The sequence below is a fragment of the Filicampus tigris genome, chromosome 7 (genome assembly GCF_054856515.1).
Source record: "Filicampus tigris isolate MCC_2025a chromosome 7, RoL_Ftig_1.0, whole genome shotgun sequence".
Lineage (NCBI taxonomy): Eukaryota > Metazoa > Chordata > Actinopteri > Syngnathiformes > Syngnathidae > Filicampus > Filicampus tigris.
In genome coordinates, this window is record NC_141223.1 from 18,125,273 (window position 1) to 18,149,260 (window position 23,988).

General features: G+C 41.9%; 1 protein-coding gene across 3 annotated transcripts in view; it reads right to left on the bottom strand.

Annotated features, from left to right (window-relative positions):
• npas1 (neuronal PAS domain protein 1) overlaps window positions 1-17,943 on the bottom strand; it is a 66,927-nt gene extending 48,984 nt beyond the window's left edge. For all 3 annotated transcript variants that reach the window (XM_086036713.1, XM_086036712.1, XM_086036711.1), the window contains exons 1-2: window positions 17,303-17,943; window positions 2,458-2,625 (exon numbers count right to left, since the gene is read on the bottom strand). In XM_086036713.1, coding sequence (XP_085892839.1) covers window positions 2,458-2,552 — 95 coding nt within the window. In that variant the 5' untranslated portion in view covers window positions 2,553-2,625; window positions 17,303-17,943. The remainder of the gene's footprint in view (window positions 1-2,457; window positions 2,626-17,302) is intronic.
• Between the last annotated feature and the right edge of the window lie 6,045 nt (window positions 17,944-23,988).

Here is a 23,988-nt window from a genome sequence, read left to right on the forward strand (position 1 = left end):
GTTATGTTTAGAATTAACTAACGACCGACGGAAGGCAGTTAGTGACGATCACACCGACAGATGAAAAAGCCGCTTCCGTCATTCCCTCATTTTTAAAAAGTCATTTGTCAATCGTCAGCAAAACGGGCGCGCGTTATTGGCGGACTGACGGACCGGTCAGTCGGTCTGATGGAATGCAAACCTCCGCTTAGTCGAACACCCTCCGCAAACCGAGTGATGCAGCTGAACACAAGTTAGTATTCTGCCTATCAAACTGAAGATTGTGGGTTCATTCCTCAACCCATGACTGACTTTTTTTTTTTTTTTAATTAAATACTGCAATGCAAGCACAATTTACTCAAAAACTCGCCTGGTAAAATTGACTTAGAATTTCTGAGTGAAATAACTTAACTCGGTTCTTTCAAGTAAATATCGCTGCAATTTTTTTCAGTGAAAGAGATTTGTCAAAGATGAAGAAGAAGTGTATTTGCAGCTTTTGTCATGTTTATTAAGAACATGTCAAAGCTCTCTAAATCCCAAAATATTCAAATTAATTCAATTACAAGAAACAAAGAAATCATCAGCAACATCAAAACGATTAATACCAATCCATACATTTTTGAGACGGCCCAGTGATCTACTGGTTAGCACGTCCGCCTCACAGTTCAGAGGTCGTGGGTTCGATTCCTTTGTGGAGTTTGTATATTTTCCTCGTGCCTGCGTGGGTTTTCTCCGGGTACTCCGGTTTCCTCCCACATTCCAAAAACATGCATGGTAAGTTGATTGGACTCTCTATAAATCGCCCCTAGGTGTGATTGTGAGTGAGGATGTTTGTCTCTGTGTGCCCTGCGATTGACTGGCAACCAATTCAGGGTGTCCCCCGCCTAATGCCCGAAGACAGCTGGGGTAGGCTCCAGCGCGTCCGCGACGCTTGTGAGGAGAAGCGGTATCGATAATGCACGGCTAAGTTTTTGATTGGTTTGTGGCTGGTTAAAACTATATTGACACCGATCCAATAGTTTGTGTACCAATGCACTTGTATGTTTTAGATTAAAAAGACTTTTGTGAGTCAAGTCAGTCTTTGTTACACTCCTAATATAAATATATACTGTATATACGGCTCGACCTTGCAATCCGTGAACGTAATTTTTGTTGCGAAAGCTCATGCTATACGACATGGCACTTTTGATTGGCCGTTACAAATTTCCAATCCTCGCAAACCTGGCGGCTGACGGTTGCCTACGCATGAAAACAAATTGCGAAACCCCGCAAAGAGTTCACTGGCGGCCGGCCCTGTCGCTCGGCGTGCGGCCGGGCTTTCCGGATGAAAACACAGAACGCAGAAAAACATGTGTGCTGACCACCCTTTGAGGGAGCCGCACTCGGGATAAACAAGAGACGGGCCTCCGCGTCAATCCAAATGCTCATCTCGTAAATACATCAAATGGTAATGGCCCTGCTGCAATTCAAGTGAAACAATCTGTATTGTGACCCATCTCCAGCAGATTGGCCTGGTAATTACAGACAAACTCCCTTCTTCTGTCTACCGCAGCACAGTCCTAATAATGCCATTTGCTTCCAAATCCATATGTGCACACACACACACGCACACACACGCACACACCCCCACCCACACCCCCCCACACACACACACATATATATCCCTCACTTTCCCCTCCCACTTTGGCTTGCTCTCATCTGGTGCCGGGCTTGTGAGCCGGGGCCTTGATTGAGGGATCAATAGGCGAAGGAGGGGCGCAGTGACAGAAAGGGTGAGGGGGGAGTTGGCGGGGCCAGGCTCAGGTAGCCTGTCTCTCTGATTGGGTATTGACTCTCCTCAATGGGGCCTGAGCGCTGGAATTATGTTGTCACCGCCACTTCACAATTTGTGTCGCCGCTGTGCACAGGGGTAAAGCGTGTGTGCAAGGTGAGCTTTCGTCCCTCACTGGTGTCGATTCTTATCCCCCTGAAAGTGTGTGTGTGCCGCACATCGTGTTTGTTTGTACCTCCGTAAAGTGACAGCGGTTGCATTTCTCCTTGCTATTGTCTAATATGTGTAAATAGCGCGTGCGCGTGTGCGTGTCGGACCCTGTAACATCTCATTATTATACAGCCATGACCCCAGCCACAGAGAGCAATCAATACACACACATTGATTCTGCTTAGTTTTTATATCCGCCCGTAACTGACTGCCCATTAATAATTCCAGCCAAATTTACTTAATCTCTCACCAAAGGGGCGGAGATTGGCAGCACGGGCGCGATTGACAGGTGAGCAATGATACACGTTGGATTTTTAAAGCATTCTCTCTTCTTCTCTAGATTGTGTTGCATCAATATAGTTTGTTTTCCATGTGTCAATGAGTGCATTTCACCTTGCGCAGATGAATTCACAGACATGCGCCAAGGCTTAAATGCTATCGTTCGGTGTGTGTGTGTGCGTGTGTGTGCGTGCGTGCGTGTGTGTTTGTTGCCTCACCAGGGTAGGGTAGGAGGCTTGGCCAGAAGTCCTTGCAGGAAATCCCACTCCACGCTAACACACTTCCCCTCACTGACAAACGGCATGGTGGCCATCCTTCTCCCAAGCTGGCACCCACGCCGCTCTTAACGAAGGCTCTGATTGGCGGGGGATCTTACAGACTCGGACCTGGATGTCCCGAAAAGGGAAAGAAGATTTATTAATCATTTTTGGTTGAGGAATTTTGAGATGGATGGATAGGGGGAAAAAAAACACTACTAAGACATGAATCGATCAAATGAAAAACAGTCAGCAAAGTGTCAAATGAGTGTGCCTTTTTGTGCCGTATGGCCACATACGCTACGTTTACATGGACACATTTATTCGGATTAAAAGTCTGATCAGAATAAAAATGCTTCACGTATACACCCCATTCGTAATATTCTGACCCGATCAAGATCATTCCGATCAAACTTTTATCCCAAACGAGAGGGGTGGTGCGCATGACCGTGACGTCAGTATACGCGTTTCTGTTATTCCGAGAAGCTAGTAGATGCAAAGCAAGCAAAAGAGCAAGCAAACGGCAAATACAAATGCAAATAGAAAAGTGCAGTCTGGAGGATACATTGCAGCTCCAATGGAAATGTGAAATCAACGTAACAGCTCAAACGGGAAAAATATGTGAAATAACTCTTAACGTTTAAAGTAGAAATGGATGGAGTGAATTTTCTTTGCACGGAAGTCGAAGAAGTAGAGGAGGTGAAAAGAATATTGTGTCAAATTGCAGACCTGTTCCTTTGTTACCTCAGATTTCTAAAATACTTGAAAAACCCTTTGTAGAAAGACTAGATGCCTTTGTTGAAAAAATATGAGTTACTAAATGACCACCAGTATGGCTTCAGAAACAAGCGATCAACATGTCTAACAGTGATGGAATTTGTCGAAAATATAGCTACAGCAATTGATAAAAAAAAAATATGCTGTGGGTGTATTTATTGATTTAAAGCGCGAGTCAACCCAAAAATATTTTTTTCAAGTATATGTTCCCAGCAGGTCCACCAGTTGAAACACGGCATTCAGATAAATTATGCGTTTGTGGAATACAAATTAAGCAGCAAAATGCACTCGTTTTTAGCCATCTCTGGGGGCGGCCATTTTGTCTTCTGTCGACTGAAAATGACATCACAACTGCTCACAAGGACCAATCACGGCTCAAATTCAGAGAACAGGTCAGCCGCTATTGGTCGTGGTGAACAGTTGTGATGTCATTTTCAGTCGACAGAGGACAAAATGGCCGCCCCCACAGATGGCTAAAAACGAGTGCATTTTGCTGCTTAATTTATATTCCACAAACGCAAAATTAATCAGAATGCCGTGTTTCAACTATTGGGCCTGCTGGGAACATATTCTTGAAAAAATATGTTAGGGGTTGACTTCCGCTTTAATCAAAGCATTTGATACTATTGATCACTCATTACCTCTGTAGAAATGTGAACAATATTGCATTAGAGGTGTTGCATTTAAATGGTTATGCAGTTATTCGAATAATAAGTTTCAATACCCATGTAAAAATCAATAATACTGAATCACACCTGAGAAGAGTAACATGTGGTATTCCACAGGGATCGGTATTGGGACCTAAATTGGTCATAATTTACTTAAATGATATTGTCACTGGATCAAATGTATCAAAATTTGTAATTTTCGCTGATGATACAAATTAATTTTGCTCAGGGGAAAACATGAAGCAACTAATACAAAGTGTAGAAAAGGAATTGATTGTGTTAAAAAATGGTTTGATTGTAATAAGTTATCATAAAATGAAAATAAAACTAAATTTATGGTGTTTGGTGGTATGCACCTTAACTATGGCATAAAACTACATTTAAATGCTATTGAAATTGAGAGAGTCACCGCAATAAAGTGTTTGGGAGTGATTATTGATCGTAAATTGTGCGGGAAGCCACAAATAGAACACACTAAATGTAAATTGGCTAAATCAGTGGCTGTTCTTTATAAAGTAAAAGATTTGTTGAATAAGAAAGCTCTTCATGTATTGTACTCTTCTCTTGTGTTGCCTCACCTGACATATTGTGCTGAAATTTGGGGGAATGTATATAAAACAAATATAGATGCAATCATTAAACTACAAAGCGATTAGAATAATTAACGAGGTTGGCTATAGAGAATTAACTAATAAATTATTCATAGGATCTGTTATTTTAAAATTCATGGATATTGTGTATCTGCAGACATTGGAAATCCCTTTTTGTGTCATAAATAAAAGCCTACCTGTTGGTATTCAGACTTTTTTTTTTTAAGTTAAGACAAGGAAATTGTCAATTAAGAGGTTTATTTATGTTAGAAACATGTAAAGTAAGGACCAACATAAAATAGAGATGTGTTTCAGTTTTGGGGGTGAAATTGTGGAATGGACTTGATGATGCATTGAAGCTGTGTTGTTCTTTGTTGGGGTTTAAGAAAAAATTTAAATGTAAAATAATTTATGCGTATAGGGCCCTTGATAAAATGTAAAATTAGAGATTAAAATATGAGTGGATAGTATTTATCTCTTTTGTTCGATTGAATTTCTAGGTGATTCATGGGACAGTATATGATAGGCAATAATAATCCTGGTGCTTCAGCCTATTTCTTTTTTCGGTTGTTAATTGATGTTTGAAATGATTTGTGTATTTTCTTTTCTGCATTATGTATACGACCTAAAATAAACTACTCATTCATTCATTCGTTCTTTTATGAAAACAGTGTATATCCGATCATAATTTTAATCCGAACTCAGATCGGATTAAGGAAATTTTGTCCATGTTAACGTAGCCAGCGGCACTGTTTGGGCAGAAACCTTTTATTTTGAAATATGGTCAATTTCATATTTTCCTACAAATCAATGCTAATGGTCATTCTTTACGGGGTCTGTTATTTTTTTGACCGATCATTAACCAATATAAAATGTTGAAAATATCTTGAGACAAAGTCTATTAACTCTCTTGGACACGTCATCCGTCTGAGGAAGAGATGTGGGGTGCTGCCGCTGCACACACTAGTTCATTGCGGGCCTTTTGTAACCTTGATGATGTCGGTACTGTCGTAAAGTGAGGACCCCCTGTAAATAGGATTTTCAAATGTTTTAACTGAAAAAGGTTGGATTTTATAAAAAGGTTCTCAGCAAGCAATGACTGTCCATCTGTAGCCAGCAACGTCAAAGCTTGAAAAAAAAAAAAGAGATAACACTGAGCCTCACTGATGTCACAATCAAACATGTCCCTCTTTCAAACATCTTCAAAGATGAAACCCATTTCCTCCCACCTTCTGGCCATCAACAGCACACCTCCTACATCCCAAGTTACCGTCTCCATCCCCCTGTGCTGTGTTGACATTTAAAGGGCTCACGTGGCCCCGGGCGCCATGGTGTCATGCCCTCGGGCCTGAGATGCCCTCTCTCGTTCTCACTCTACGCTCTGACTGTGGCCCGAGCTGGATTAGCTCAATAGAGTAAAAGCAGCTATGCAAGATTGACAGTCACTGGAGCCGCACTAGCCAACGCTGAAATATATGCATGACAACCTCTTGGACCGCGTTCAAATACAGCAGAGTCAAATGGATTGGTTGTTGAACAGGGACGTTGAGTCATTGGCTCACGTCCAAACGCTCGCTTGACATCCTTGCGTCGCCTTAGATCATTTCAATCCATCCGTATTGTAGATCCAAACTGTGCACAGTATCTCTGCAGTCACAACATTACACTGATCTGAATTCTAAAGCCCATTTCCACCAATCATTCCAGGTCAATGGATATAAAAAAAATAGTTTTAGTAAACTGTACCGTGCACACTTTCTCACAGCCTATTGTTGTGGTACCAATCGCATACTGTAGATAGATTACCTAAGGGGTGGAGCTAGACTGCTCTATGGCGATTGGTTGGCAGGGAATCAACGGTAAATAAAGCAAAGAGCAATATCTGAGACAATAGAGTGGAATCGAATATACAATTGGCTGATGGCCAGCGCAGGGTTTGCCCTGCCACTCACACAAAGGCCACATGAGATAGGCCGCAGCTCACCTGCGACCCTAATGAACATCAGCACTATAGAAAATGGATGGATGGGCTACACTATACTGCACTGGTATGATGTCGTGATATTTACATAATACAAATACAAGTCAGATCAGGGTGTACAATTTGACAATGTAAGACATTGAACTGAACTTTGTACAAAAAACAACCACATAAAATGCAAGTATGTGATATCACAACTATAGCCGTGGTTAGATTGACAACATCCACAAGTGTTGACTTTGGGTCAGTGCCAGAAAACATAAGGCACATAAGACATAAGACTTAAGGCACAATTCAACCAAGTGGTACAACTCAAGAGAGTTCAGTACAGCCTGATCAGGTTAGAGTGGGATGTTACTAGCTGACTATAAATGTAACTGGTACAGTGCAGTACAAAACAAAGAACACTCCTTTTATAATCCAACATAATTTTCAATAAATGTTTCGATTCCCATTTAATTATTTCTACTCCAAGTGGATAGAATATCGGGGTGTAGGAATAATGGCGATATCGTGATATTGCAATATTAAAATTGCCACGATATCATTGGCATCATGTTATGATATTAAAAGCAGCCCATCACCGTCAAAAAACGTGACGTTTTGCCCGCTTCAGTCGATCACAGTATTGTAAACTACATAGAAGATGATACTTTGCGCTGTTGAGCCAATAGGAACACATGACAGTAAAACTGCTGTTATTATGTACAAAAACACAATGTTGTGATTTTTTTTTAATTATTTGTAATCAAGAGCTTTTTTTTTTTTTTTTTTTTTTACATATGACATTTATACAGTATCATAAGCTTTTTTTATATCGCCAACCTCCTCACATTATCGTGATAATAATCATATCGTGAGTTTAATGACCTTCCATTGGATGTTAGGCAAGCCCCCTTTCTGTCCATTTTTTAAAACCCGTTTGAAGACACATTTCTATTCGGTGGCTTTTGATCTGACCCGAGACTGACACATTTTCGGCTGTTTTTCCGGTGTCTATTTATTGTATACAGTGTTTTGTGTTAAATTGTTGATTTCACTTGTTGCATTATGGCTATTTTGTTGTTCTATGTAAAGTGCTTTGTTACAACTGTAGCTGTTGTGAAATGCGCTATATAAATACAATTGAATTTTATTGTATTGTGTCATTTGACTATGGAGAATGATTGAGAAACCGTGGTAAAAAGCTTGAATGCAAAATTTTAGCCTTTCCTCACCCGTGGTGGTTCAAATGCATCAAGTATCAGTTGAAAAGAAGATGTTATGTGAGGGAAAACTGCTTCCAAGTGAGACAGAATTTATATTTTAACAGGTGAATTGATAGAAATTCAGAAATGTCATTGAGGGGCTTGCTACTTAAGTGAGCTTTCAGTTTTCTTTATTCTCTTCGCGCAGAGGTTCTAAACCTTTTGGGGTAAATTTGGTAGAGCAATCGCAAACACAAGTAGTTCATGTCAGTGTTTCAGTTCAGGTCAGCGCTAGTCAACCATTTTCTGCCACCTGGTAGCACTCTGGCGCCTATTGTATATTAGATGTGTTAGACAAAATCGATTCTGGCATTACGAGTTGGGGATGGGTCTCAGTTTCACTTTGCGCAACCAGCATGGGATACACCCTTCAACTGACACAATCCAAACCCCAACAGTTCCCCTGAGGTACCCCTCCAATGTATTACTAATGTTGTGTGCCACTTGTGCTCACTACAGTGATAGCTAAACTGCAGAGGTCAGCCTTATCGTGAAGAGAAAAGTCCTCTCCCAGGACTTTAACATGATGTCCTGACTAACTTTGAAGGCCTTTTGTGCTTGTTGGTCACCATGATTATTGGACGGTTTTTTTTCATCGAGCGTCCTGTTTGCTGGAGGGGAGACAGGGTCAAGCGGCGGGAAGCGCCTCCCCGTCGAACAACAGTCACCTTTGTCACCTTCTCTATCTCACCGGGATAGACGCACATCAAGTACAGTAAGAGGGAGATCTGAGAGAAGAGAGTTTAATTTGAGCACCGCACAAACACAAGCGCAGACTTTCCCCATTAAATCTTCCTCTTGTTTATCTCCTAATTGACCTTATCTCTGCTTAACTAATCTCTCGCTCCATCTTTCTGTCCCGCACAATCTCCCCCATCTCCCCGATTCTATCTGGGCAGTCACATCGGCATAATGGACAGGGGGCCTCCACAGGTAATTATTCAATCAGCCTCATAACCTTGTGGCGGTTTGGGCGGCCCATTAATGCACTCACCCAAATGGAGCCGGCCACTTTGACTGCTAATCCTACGGAACAGCAGAGCAGGATGAATGTCGGCGGTGTCGCCTGGAGAGCGGTACAATCTGCTGTGCGGCCGCGTTATTCCGTAAAGGAAAATATTTGGGAAGGGAGACTTCACGAAGCGGTCGGAGGTAGAACGTCTTTTGCAGCTGTCGAGATCAACCCGCACCAAGTGTGACCGCAGGTGTTTTCAATGTGTTGTCGGGACTGCTACATATTCATAAGTGCGATGTGCACGTGTGCGTGACCCTATAGAGTCGCGCTCTCTTGGCACAGTGGCGGCAGCGAGCGAGGCGAGGGCACTGCGCGAGCTTTCGCAGGCGTGCATTTCGCTGGCTTCTCGCTTTGGCTCAGGCTCTTGTTTATTTTCTGCAGGGACGTTTTAATTAGGGCCTCCAGCTGTCAGAGGTTCGTTAGCGCGCCCCTCCTCTCCACGGGCCGGCCCACCCCGCGGGGAGTCGGCGGCATCAGGCAAATGAACACATTTGAGTCAAACGGCACGCAGACTGACAATAGCCCCTTCGCCGCCACGCCACCGGCTCCCCGAGGTGGAGACATGGTTGTTTTATGCCTCATCTCACCAACCCCTGGGGCCCCAAACAGAGCCCGGCCAAAACTGACAATGTGTTCGCCGCCATCAGGAAAAGGTGAAGAGCAGGCGCAAGGCAGCAAGAGAGGACAATCAATTGTCTCTTCTTTTACGTGAGCTGTAGATTATAATTGTGTATTATTTCTAGGAATGGCCAATGGACTACATTTCCGGGAAAAATCAACACTGGGTTATGTTCATTATTTTTTGATGGGATGGGAGAATCGCTCTCGGAATCTCATGAACTGAAATCTGCATGGATGAAGCCCAACTACCTATTTTGGGGGTCAGTACCACACCTGGTTGCACTGATATGGAGGAATAAAATTAATTTCGTAATCCAAGTAGCTCTATTATTTGTATAATTTCTTTTGGAGGCATCCGTTTGACTTCTTACGCCTGCCATCTCTTAGTCCAGAGGCATAGTTTCTCATCCTCTATCTCGCCATCCATATTTATTTTTCATTAGCCTGTTGGGCACAATAGAATTGTGCCCCGGAGCAAGTGTCCACACAAACGCCATACCTGCTTCTATGAGAGACATTTAATTGTGTCGTTTCATGAACAGTGGGCTAGTGGTTACAATGTCTGCAAAACAGTTTCAAGGTTTGAATTTCAGTTCCGATCGTCTTGTTTGGAGTTTTTACTGTATGTTCTTCCAATGCTTTCCACAGGTGCTCCAGCTTCTTCCTACATTGCCAAAACATGCATGTTACGTTCAATGACGACAATAAATTATACATGGGTTTGGATGTGAACTGTTATTTGCCTCTGCAGTATGTGCCCTGCGATTGCCTGGCGAGTAGTACAAGGTGTACTTTGCCTCTTGCTCAAAGTAAGCTGGGATAGGACAAGCGCTATAAAAAAAACAGATGGATGGACTTTTCTACTGGACGACAGAGTTATGTTTCAAACTACAGGTCTCCCAAAAGCACGAACGAAAACCTGTCTTGGTCTCATAAAACCAAGGTTGAACTTTTTCAAGATGAAGCTGAATATCACCTTTCACCATGACCAAAAGCATGAAATGAAGTTTGGAATGGCCCAGCCAGAGTCCAGACCGAAGTCCAGTTGAAAATGTATGTGAGTGGCCTGAATGGAGCTATGAAATTAGAGACGCCCATGCAATCCGACATATTTGTAGCGCTTTTTCAAGGTAGCGTGGTCAAATATTGCTGAGCCGCTATGTGCCGAACTGATTGTGTCTCAGCCAGAAAGACTGAACACTTTAATTACTGCAAACCTGTAAGGTGTGCACACTGACTCACACAGCAACTTGTGGTGCATGTTTGATCTTCCTTACTGGATTCTGAAAATGTTTTTGCAAACAACAGGTCACAATGCACCTATTCTTGCCATTTCGCAGTGTCCACGAGCCTACTACGTCGTCTTTAATACTGAACCTAAACTGAAAGTAAAACCAGAGTCCACATAAAAAATCCATGTGTAAAATATTCTGGAGGATAATATTTTAGGCAAACAGTCAATGTCCAATATCGCGGAAGATGTAGCGAAAACACGCTTGGAAATCACATGAACAGAATATTTGATGTTGCTGGTTTTGCAGCTCCGCTTTCATGTTGTTGAGTAGTTATAATTGAGTGTCTGCAGCATCGGGGGAGAAGGAGTTTGGTATTCTGGTTGGAGGGCTAAAAACTACTTATCATGCATTACGGTCCTGCTTGGACCTCAGGATTTGGAAGTCAAAAGACTTTTTAACGTATATATATATTTTTTTTTTTTGGGGGCCGCTGATCAATCGACAGCTGCTGGACAAGACAGACCCCACCCCCGCACTCTCCTCAACACCCCATCGCCCTAAAACCGCGTCCCGATCTCTTAATATTCCATATTCGCACTTGCTCCGCATTCTGCCTCCGTATGCTGCGGTTGACCTTGACGACTGGGAATCATTCCCAATTCAAGGTTCTCTCCAACTCTCAAGGGCCCTACTGCCACACTTCTCCAGCCCCTTGGCCAATACCCCTCCTCCTCATATCCCCACCCTCTTTGCTCCTCCCTTGGCCCCTGCCTGGATCATTAATTATCTAATGGAATCAATACACCGTTATATTGGACCGGAGTGACCCTGCCCAGCCTCCGGTGCCTTAACAGCGGTTCTGAAGTATAGGAATGATGTGCTCCTTTGAGTCGCAATGTCCCAAAAACTGGCGGAAAACTGAATAAAGACATGGCCGATAAATAAATGATTAGAAGAATGAGGAGGAGGGGGTGGGAGTGAAGCAAATCAGAGAGAAATGATGGAGGACGGAAGATCTCTATCTTGGAGATGGCGGGGAAAAAAGAAGGGGGTGTCGCTGATTTTCACCATTGGTGATCAATACAGTTCTCCTCCTTCTCTTTTATTACAAGGAGCTTTGGTGAGCCTCCTCATGGAATCCTCACAATGACTGTCTGGTACACCTGACATGGCGCAGAAGTGTCATGCTGCTATAATTCAGTATTTTGCCCTACTCATAAGGTAACCAAAACATTCAAGAGTCCTCTTAGAATGGTGCAGTACGGTACGACAACTATAATCATAAGCATATTGTTATATTAATACCTCGATAAAAGTGTCAATCAAAACACAGTAGTATTATCCTTGTAAAAGCAATATGAAGACTTTTTCCCCCCGAGAACTACTGGATCAGGTCAGACTGACTTCTACACAAGAACAGCTTGGCTGTTATTATGAGCGCTGTTATCCTACAGGGCTTTGTAGCCTAATGTCATCTCTTTCACGACAGAAGACTCTTTGGAGAAAGAAAAAAAAAAACGTCCATGTAGCAGATTGTTTTTCTTTCAACTAAAACCAGACACGTGGGATCAAGCAGATTTGTCCCAGAATTAAAAACCAATCGGTAAAAACAATTAAAAGTTGTATAAATAAGTCCTGTGGTAGATGAACTGGGTGTTAAAGAACGCCGGCCCAATTAGAAAAGCGCACATCGGTTTAATCTCTGCAGGGCGAAAGGGCTTAACATTGGATTTACTCGAAAGTCCATTGTAGAAGTTTCATTGTGCTAACAGACACTTAATGACTTAATGGACACTTCATTAGGTACACCTGCATTGTCAAATCCAATACGATGAGCTGATCAAAAGACTTGAAAATAATAATGATGTAATTAATTCAACAATGTGATTATAAATGTGCTTCTAAGTACATTACTCCATTGTGACACAGGCCCAAAATACTTTTACATGATCATTTATTAACTACCCAACCGAACCGAACCTCGTGTACAAGGTCACGGCATCATCACGACGCATGACGCTTATATTTTGGGGTTATCTTATTGACTAAATTTGAATATTTCTACACGACTAAAACTAAAAATCAGCTTTTTGAAACTGCTCTTGTATCGCATCCCATGTATTTTTGGGGGGCCCACTAAAACAATTACTGGTAAAGTGTCGACTTTGTTTCTTTCTATATTGATTACAAGATTCCATACATTCTATATTGTTACAAGATTATTATTATTATTATTATTATTATTATTATTAATATGAAAACTTTATTATGAACACCTTTGAGGGAAACCATGGTGGTCATGTGGCCTTGAGATGAAAAGGAGTTTAACACCACTGCAGTGTTTATACTTCCAATATACAATAATCAAAAGTTTTGAAACACTCTCTTTTTTTTAAATCATTTACAAGATTCTTCAATTGTAGATTAATACTTAAGTCATCAAAATTATTAAGAAATATTGATGGAATTATTTGATAAACAAACAAATGTTAATTAAAACATTTAGATTCTTCAAAGTAAGCACCTTTTGCCCAGATAACAGCTTTGGTATTTTCTCAGTCAGTGGATGGTGATGAGTTATGATGTGGATGATGCTTTATGACTTTCAGTTCACAGCTGTTCATTATCAAGAGTCAATAGCTTGAATTCCTTGACCTCTTAATGTGTTTGAGGCCATCTGAATTTGAAGGTGTTTTCAAACTCCTGATTGGTACTGTAATATATATATATATATATATATATATATATATATATATATATATATATATATATATATATATATATAGGTGTCCTGGTGAATGAGCAGTGAGTCCTGCTGACTGTAGAATTGCAGAGTGGACTGGCCTGCTCTCTATAAGGCTGAAGAAGCTAAATCCACTCCCGCAGGCAAGGATCACATCAGCTCTGACCTCCAAATAACCACAGGCCATAGCTCAGCACACAGGGTCACAATCTTAAACACACACATACACACACATGCGCTAACATGGACGTATCAATTAGCGAGATGCCAAAAGTCAGCGTTCAGAAAATCTGCGTAGGTGTCAGGAGGTGTGCCAGATATGCACCCGGCCTCACTACGTACACACTTCTGTGCACTCGCTCAGTTAAGTTGTGCGACTTTACCGCAACATATATAGACACGACAAGAGAGGAAACAGACAGATATGAAAATTAGAAATGCACCTCCTCATGTGACAAAGTGCACACACCGTGTGTGTGTGTGTGTGCATAGGCCGGTGGATCCCTCCAGGCCGGCGTGTGAATGACAGCGGGGGTTATGTAAGGAGCCGCCGGGGGGCCCGAGTGGACAGTCCGAGCGGAGATCAGGTCAGCCGAGTGTGACACTAAACACATCTCCCTGACACCGCGCTGACACCCTCTGTCACAGACGCACACACACACTGTCTGTCAACGCTCTTCAAGCACACACACAGACACACAGACACGCACACACACACACACGCACACACACGTGAGCACACAAGCAGGAAGTGCGAGAGCGGCTGTCTGTCAATACGGCCGGCACTGAGCACCTTACAGTGTGTGCGTGGAGAAGAGAGGAACACAAGAAAGAGGTGTGCATCTTCTTTACTTGGGTCACATACCTCTTAAGCAGATTTAAAATGCCTCTGCACAAGTCAAATTGCATTTAAAGGTCAAATTGTTTGGAATTTAACCAACAAATAATGGGAGAAATGTCTCAAAAGCTGCACTGAATCGTCATGCATAAATATAAGACTTAAAGAGATGCAATGTTTAAAAAAAAAAAAAGGTGTTGTATTTGTTGTTGTATTGTCCCAACAGTCATTATAACTTGACAGTATTACACGAGAAATATGATGTATTAAAGGAAAAAAATCAGCTGCCTCTTGCCCCCATCTCTTGCCTCTGAATTGATACACAAGAAAATGACCTCGCTTGAGGAAAAACAACCAATCAGGGATAGAGGAAATGACTTATAAGGAGTCAGTGATGCATTGCGGGCACACTCATCAATAACTTTAAACCGATACTTAATGTTATACTAACATTGCGTTGCTTTTCTGGGGTAAGGGTCAGTGAAAGGCGGGGGGCGCTCGAAATTTGGTGATTGTCGCCTCATTAGTCAGGTCTTCTGTCTGTGATTGGTTGCTTTTCCTCTGGCACGGTGGTTTTATTGTATATCAGTGTAGAGGGGCAAAAGACGGCTGGGTTGTTCACCTTATTTATCATATAATACTGTCAAGTCATGAGACTTCTCGGTTGATTTTGAGTTCGCACAATGTGTTGTTCAAAATATTCATAACAATAAAAGATGCAGGGTCAATTACGTATACGTAGTAATATGGAGAGGTGTTGATACTGTACAATTATAGGTTTCACAGTCATAACCCATAACTACGATGTTTCCCATCTTGAAAATAAGTTTGACACCTCTGGTCAAACCAAAATAGTTTTTAATTATTTGACCTTTTTTTTCAGGCGAATGCCGCCACAGAAGTGTGCTGGTGCACGGCAAAAGAGAAAGTAGACACTCGAAATGGGAATTGATTATGGAGGAACTGTAAGAACCGAGACAGACTAAAAGGAAGCAATCATGCGTGTAGCCCCCTGGAACATGAACGTGGACACACACACACACGCACGCACACAAAATTACACACACACACAAAGTTGTGGAACAAACACGTCGTTACAAACGCCGTCTCCACAACATGAAAGATTATTTGTCATGTATCCAGGGAACCTTTCTCCACACTTTACATGTTTGGGTGCTGCTCTTTTAGTTAGCAACATAGTTCAAAAGTCCAATGAGGACAATAGGCTCCTTGAACTGAGGAAATACAGCATCGTTGTGACTTCCTATTGTTAACAACAGTTCACTTCTTGCAACCACTTATTGAAATGCTATCCGTACAGTTAAAACTGTTTATAACGGTTTGACCTTGAAACAGACTCATTCCATTTTAATCGATCCCTATAAGAAAATATCTTCCAAAATTACAACAAACTGCAGCCGAGAGTGGATTGCGGCCGATTTCCGGGGTTCCCCTGCAAGTCTAATAAAATATGAACGACACTTATTTCTCGCATTGCTAATTTCCATGAATTCACACGGCCTTGCAATTAGTTATGCTCAAAAGAGTTTTTATGCTATAATGGTGGCAAAGAGGATGCAAATCTCATAGCGTGATCATCAAAAAAGAAAAACACACACACGGAGGTGCTGATGCGGGTAAAATGAGACTTCTCCCGATGCCGCCTTTAAAAAGGAGGTGAAATTTCCTTCTGCTCGCCTACCGTCAAAGCAATGCAGGGCAGGGTCGCTCGCCTTTTGACGCCTTAGATGGAATCCAGAAGAGGAAGCTGGGGCCTAATAAAAAAGGCCTAAAGGTGGGTCATGGGCGAGGCATATATATATATATATATATATATATATATATATATATATATACACACACACATATATATATATATATATATATATATATATATATATATATGCATATATACACACTTGCACATGTCAGGGCTGAAGCGGATAGAAAGGCTCAGAGGCTCAGCGGGCCAATGCACGAAATGTGATGACGCGGGTCTGTTTCTAGTCAGGGGCGCAATCCCGTTTTTATTGGCGCTCCCGGCGCCAAGTGACTGCAACATGAAAGTGAAAAGAGAAATATTCCTCTTTTTGGGAAATGTAAATTGCACAGGAAACTTTTTCTGGTAGTCTGTTCGTAGAGCAGCCCGTGATGCTGCTGGGTTATGTGCGTATTTATCCATGGCAGATGCTATTCAAGCAGGTGTGTGGCACAGCACACTTCCAATGAATGACACCGTCGTCGAATTCAGAACTCCTTCAAGGCTTCGCATATTGGAATTAGTGAGCGAAACTGAGGAAGATTCAGGCTAAATCCTGGATGTACAGCAACAATCAGATCTCGAGTGAAATATGTAACCCTGCTAAGAAACAAAAAACCGTCTTGGCATTTCCATGGGGAAAGGTTGCACTCAAACATGGATGAAAAGCACAATGGGGCTCTTGCATACCAATCCTTAAGAGTGACATGTGCACATAAACGCCAAAATCCTTTCCCACCTCAATGACAGCAAAGAGCGCGACACCGTGGGAGCGGCGAAGTGACAACAAATTGACGGTTTGACGCTGTTTACTTTGTGTGTTTGTCACAGTCATTGTGCCAACTCGGACCACCTGCTGCAGACTGCCTGAAGGCTCCCGATGTTACTGAGTCACTAAACTGTGACCAATTCTGCCTCTGCAGGTGGACACAAACCCACGACCTGGCATGGTATACATTGCACGCACAAAACACGCAAACACACACGCTGGAGGTAGTCAGCCATTATGATCAAGGATAACCTTCACAAATACATCTTGATCTAAAAAGCAAATATTAAGGAGGCGAAGAAGTGGAATGTGTGCGGGAGGAACCAGTTCAAGGGCATTCTGACTTTTCTTTTTTTTTTCTTCTTAAATCAAATGAAACAATCACATATTGAGAATGAAAAAAAAGTTGCTCTTTAGAAAAAGTTTTATAGAGGAAAAATCACACATTGAGATCTACACTGTTTGATAAAAAGTTGCATCTGCGCATAGACAGCCAATAGAAAGTGTGTGTACAGAGAAAGCATGCGTGTGCGTGTGTGTTTCAATTTGCATTATCTACTCACCTGACGGGCATGTCCAGCTTTGGATGTGCTGCTTGTGATCTGATCCACTTTGTCTCTCTCGCTCCCTCTTCTCCGGTGCCCCAGCTCTGCCCTGTCCTGGATGCCCCCCACCCCGCCCCACCACCTCGATCCTAAACACAGCAAACAAACACTCTGTTTGTGTGTGCGTCTACGTTTGTCAAGCGTGTGTGTGTGGAGTCGAATAGGCTCGGGACCGGGGCAGCGTCTGTCCTCCCCCCTGAGCCTCCCTCTTTCACTTTCACAGAAGCAAAGCTGGACACATTGTGGACTCCAAGTGTGTGTGTCTGGGTGTGTGTGTGTGTGTGTGTGCTGTGTGTGTATGAGCTAGCTGATGTACCTCTCCTCGCCTCTTAGACTCACTTCACTAACACTCTGCTCCGCTGCCTCCAGGAGATGGACTCGGATTAGGACACAGCCAGTGTGAGAATCTCTTCCAGCCACTCTCTCTCTCTCTCTCTCTCCCTCTCTCTCTCTCTGTGTCTCTCTATCAAGCCGGCGTGCTACCCTCCTTCCCTCTCTCCTCGCCGAAGCTCCTTTCTTTCCATTTCCTCCAGGGAAAGCTGTGCACACACCAGTTGTCTCTGCCTTCAGCTGCTCCCTCTCCCTCTCTCGCTGTCTCAGTCACTAGTACATATAAAAGGCATGCTTGTTCAGCCCCTCGCCTCAGTCTCTTCCTGGCGCTCCCTCGCTCTCCGCCTGCCGCGTGCTTTTTCGTTTATCCCCACCTCCCTCGTCCCCCCGCACCCCAACCAACCGAGCAAGCAAGCCAGCCAGCTACCTCGCTCGCTCCCTCCCTCCCTCCCTCCCTCCCTCCACACTTTTTCTTTCTCACTGTCAAAGTTGCCTTTCAAATGCTGATGAGCAGCCGGAGCGAAAGAATGAGGGAGAGGAAGGGCGACGGAGGAGTGGACCACTCGAACAAGTGGGGAGATTCCGTCACATCCCAAAAAAGAGACACGTCCCGACCCGTCCTGGCATCAGTGGCCACAACATTAGGTACACCTGCAGGAGATCATGAAACACGTTCAAAAATGCCCTTCGATAATGTTTTTCATTGACATTCTCAAGGAGGTTTGTTGTTAAATGTGTTCATTATTTTCAGCACGGTGAACTTGTGGTTTGTAAATGTGCCTCACCGTTTTTTGGCAGGGTTATAATAGTTTGGATTTTTCCTTATTTCATCATTTCAGTTAGTTTTAATTTGTTTTTCAAGCCAGTTGGTTAGTTTATAATAGTTTTTAGTTGGTTAGTTTTGAATAGTATTTAGTTTTTTCAAAAATGCTTCTTTTTGGTTTTGCTTTTATTAGCTTTAGTTTTAGTTTTAGTTATGATTTCAAATATATGGAGTAGTTGTCGAGTGTAAGTTTAAAAAAGGGTTCTTAAGTATTGTGTAATGACGCAAAGTAAACTACAAATCTTAAATAACTGTTTGACATTACAACAATACCAAAATAAGTACATTTAAAATGTACCCCGAAAGCTCATGTATGATATTTATTGAAAAAGACGAAAACAAAGCAAAACGTTTTTGCTATAATTTTAGTTACATCGATTAATGTAAAATATAGCTTGTTAGTTTTCTTTTTTTTTTCTTCAAAGCAATTGTGCCTTTATTTTGTTAACGAAAATGTTTTTGGGCGGCACGGTGGTCGACTGGTTAGCACGTCCGCCTCACAGTTCAGAGGTCGTGGGTTCGATCATGGCCCCCGGCCTCCCTGTGTGGGGTTTGCATGTTCTCCCCGTGCCTGCGTGGGTTTTCTCCGGGTACTCAGGTTTCCTCCCACATTCCAAAAACATGCATGTTAAGTTGATTGGACCCTCTAAATTGCCCCTAGGTGTGATTGTGAGTGCGGATGTTTGTCTTTGTGTGCCCTGCGATTGGCTGGCAACCAATTCAGGGTGTCCCTCGCCTACTGCCCCGAAGACAGCTGGGATTGGCTCCAGCACGCCCCGCGACCCTTGTGAGGATAAGCGGTATAGATAATGGATGGATGGATGGAAAATGTTTTTTTAAGATTTAGTTTTAGTTATTTTGGTAGTTTTGCCGTAATATCCTTCGTTGGTTCGAATCCGGACTCCTTCCGCGCTTGTGTGGGATTCCTCCCACATTCCACAAACATGCTTTTTAGGTTCATTGAAGACTCTAAACTATCCTTAAGTGTGAATGTGAATATGCATGCTTGCTTGTCTATACGTGGCCTTTGACTGGCTGGTGACCCAAAGTCCCAAAGTCATGTGGGAGGGACTCCAATTCGCACGTAACACTAATGAGGATAAGATATAGAAAATGGATGGATGTTTAGAATCACGATTTGCTGAGGTGACAAAATACACTGCATCAGACTGGTAGCTGTTTCTAATATTTTGACCCCCTCGTGCAAATAAAATATTAAACAGCTGTCAGTATGATGAAGTGCAGTTCTGCACCACTACAAACACAATCATAAACATATTGTTGCATTCATTTAATTGATTAATTAAGGTTAGACTTTTAGCGACTTCGGCATAAGAAGAACAGGGACTAAGTGTAATTCAAATTAGTGCAATAAATACAAGAATAAGAAGGGAAAATAAGGCAGAATACTGTAAATCAAGAAAATGATTCATTGAAATTAAATTAAATATGATAAATAAGTCCGAAATAATAATAAAAATAAAATAAAGGCAGCAAAAAATAATAGCCTCTTTTAAATAAGGGTATTTTGTTAAGTGTGAAAATGTATAGCGCAATAGTGGTTAGATCGTCTGCCTCACAGTTAGGAGATCTTGTTTGAATCTCCTTTGAAATATCTCAGTGTGGCAATATAGTATAAGTGAATGTTATTTATTATCTTTTGCAAAACATTTGACGGATTTGACGGATTGGACTAAACCTCTATTGCACTAAACTTTAGTTTTAGTTAAATCACTCTCCGGCAAAATGACCAAATGGATCCAGCCCACTCTGGTTCTCTGTGGCTGGGTTGTCTTCAATTTTAATAACGTTGAGATTTCCTTCATTTCTGATTGAAAATGTAATTATCTGTCAATAAGTTGTGAAAATATATTAATAGAGTGAGGCAATTATGCATTTTGTATGATTCCGCTATCGTAACATGTGGCCCGTGGCAAAAACGAGCTTGAGATGCCTGCTCTAAATTATCCAAAAGGGGTGACTGTTAGTGTGAATCGTTTGTCTATATGTGCTGACAACCAGTCCAGGGTGTACTCCGGCTCTCGCCTTAAGTCAGCTGGGATCAGTTCCAACCCACCTGTGACTCTAAAGAGCACAGATGCTATAGAAAATACAAGGTGGGAAAATCTGTGCTTTGAAACTGACAAGCAAGTAAATGTTCCTCATCTCTAGTAATTCTACATAGAGCATCGAGACACACTGGATTAAACAGAATACAAGTATTTCAGTAAAATGCTGAAATTTATCAACAAAAAAACCCTGGCTAAATAAAAAAACCAAACACTTTAATTAAAATCGGATTAATATGATAACAACTGTAAACGTTACCTCTTCTGAAAATAGAACTGGGAATCTTATGTGTGATACGAACTGGACATTTCATTAGGTACGCTTGTACACCATAATAGAATTTCTCATAGAGCTTATAGGCAGTGTGTGCCAAGTACTTTTCCCTAATGACAAATACGTGAACATAAGTGATAAACATCACACACACATATACAAGCCAGTAAGCAGACTGCGGCAGTTTTGCGGCTTTTAAATATAGCAATAAAATCATAAAATTTGACATATTATGCAGGGAATGGCATAAGCAAGGGCAACATCATTTTACATCGTGGCACATATAGTTCCATCAGTATATCAACATAAGAGAAAAAACTAAAGACGGGCTGCTGTTTACGTGTGAAAGATGAAGCATGCATGAAACGTCAACCTTAATGACTCTGAACCTTCAAGAGGACAATTTGTCTTGAGCGTTATCTTGACACTTAAAGAAATGTTTGGCTACACTCATAATATGATTAATGAAAACTCTCAAAATAATAATAATATTCAAGTGATTTAAGTACTTGACAAACACAGGCAAACTGGCCAAAGTTTTGTGTCACGTACAATGTCATTAAATGTCCACCATAAAAGTACATTTATTATCATAAGCCACCACCAAGGTACCATTGTACCATGAGGCACAGTTTGGACATTAGCACTGTGCTTCAGTACAAGAAAAAAAAACATGATTCAATTAAAATATACTGCACATAAAAGGTAAAAACAAAGGTATTTAAATATATTTTTTAAACACACATTTTTTTTCTAGATTAAATATATTGTATGTAAAATTTATACAACTGAAAGGTACTTCACTTTTTATTTTGTTGTATTTCATGTTTTAAATGTTTTCAATTTTATTTGTACATCTATTACAATTATTGATTCTTTCGCATACTACTACAGGGCGCCTGTAGTATGACATGCTCAGTATGCTCAGTATGCTCAGTATAACATGGCATATGCAATAATGGAATCAATAACAGAAGAACAAAATGTCCCCCACAAACTCTGCTTAGTGTTTCGTGTGAATGTGAAGATACTCACCTCCCAGGCACCGTTAATCTAATTCGTCCCCTGGACATTCGTCATCACGTCCTGCAAACATCAGCAGGTTCACAGTGAGTATATAATTTCTGTTTTAATAGGCATAGCTTCACCACACGCTTCTCTGTGTTAAGTCAAATTTATTTAATTTATTTTTCACTTACAGGGATTTTAAAACGTGACTAAAACCATTGCCTGTCCAGTCTACTCTACAAAGGTTTTGTGATTATTTTCCAAGGCTTGAAAAACAAAATAGGGAGCTATATTGTGGTTATTATGTCTGCCTCACAGTTAGAGAGTTCTTGGTTGAAATCTCAACGTTGTTCTTCCAGTGTAGGGATTGCATGTTGTCATGGCATGTTGCGGGCCAATGAAATTGTTCGAGCTTGCGCATATTCTAAATCTTCATATCCGTCATTTGCATAATTTAAACGGGAGGCTTGGACGATGAAACATTTGACCAAAACTGGCCGTATGTGAAGAGTGAAGCTTTAAAGTGACTACTTGCACAGTGATGACATACTGGATGGAGTCGCGATGGGGGTTACGAGGGAACGTTCATTACAGCGAATTGTGTTTTGTCCATCGAAGAGTGCTTATAAATGGCTCTCACGTGGTACACTGCATTGGTGGCAGTGGTGGATTTATGCCCTGGCATTTGTAACGAGGCAATGCAGCTTTATTCAGATGGCACATTTGCTACAACTCAATGTGCTTCACGCAAGCAGCAAAGCAGAAAAAACAAAAGTAGATTACCCAAATTACTATAAGAACATACATTGATAACATTTATACACAGAAGACTTTAAAAACATTTAAAAATCAAGAAATAAAGGTACGTTTCTAAAATTATCAAAAGAACATACTGTGAAGTTGATTTTAAAATGTTAAAACGAACCTAAAGGTATGGGGGGAAAAAAGCAACGTTTTTAAACTAGGGGCTTTACACGGGCTGATTTAAATTCTGTGGGCGGCTTATTCCATTCGCATGCAGCATAACAGTTAAATGCCACTTCACCATGTATGCCAAGACCCAAGTGCCCATATCTTTAATGTACGTATTCAGGACCAAAACCATTCAGTGATAAGTACTAATACTAAAATGACGATCTGCCTTCATTTGTCCACGGCGTGGATGCTCTGTCTCCTAGAACAGAGCCTTTGGAGTTAATATGAGAGTGAATGGTTATTTGTTCATATGTGCTCTTAACAGCCAGCCAATCAAGGGTGTACCCTCCCTCTTTCCCAAAGTCAACTGGGATAGGCTTCAGCTCACCGGTGACCCTAATGAAGACAAGTGTTGTAAAAAGTGCATTAATGATAAACAGTTATGAAACCGAAACAAACTAGAAGCGTCTTGTGTTTCGACCTTTTCAATTCCCACATAGTTGGTGTGATTAAAATGGCGGAAAATAAATCCTAGAACCTTGAGTATGAGGACTCACTATATGAGCAACTCAAAATGGATGTGTATTGATGCCAGACTGTGCGCGTAAACAACCCATATACATTTGAAGGCGCGCCGCACACATGCATGTGTCTACGTGAACAAATAATCACACTCAGACTCACTCAAGTATACTCTCTATACCAAAATACCCCCCCACCCCCCACCCCCGCCCGCCTTCTACCTCTCCTCTGTTCGTTCCCCTTGCCCTCAAACGCTACTCAGAATATTGATACATCACCCCCACCTCGTCTTCCTTTCCTCCCTCTCTCCCTGTCTCTCCCTCTCTCACTCCATCACTCACTTTCTCCGCTGAATACTGATAGGCTGTCTAGTCCGTGGTCTGAGTTTCAAATCTCTCCCTCCCTCGCGCTTCCTCCCGTCTCTGCGGCTGGAAAAAGCGGCGGCATAAAGGAACAAATAGCACACAAGTCAGAGCACAGAGGTAGACATAAATTCACTTAAGTACCATTTCAGATTATGTCAAGCCCAAAAAAGAGAGGGGGGGTTAACACTGTGGGAAGATGAGGGGAGAAGAGGAAGGCAAGGGGGGCATGAGAAGAAAAGTGCTGCTTTGATTGGCCGGCAGCGGAAACTGGCCTGAGTGGTCCGGCTGCACGTTGGCGAGCGGGCGGGCCGGCGACAAAAGGGAAAAGACGTGTGAAA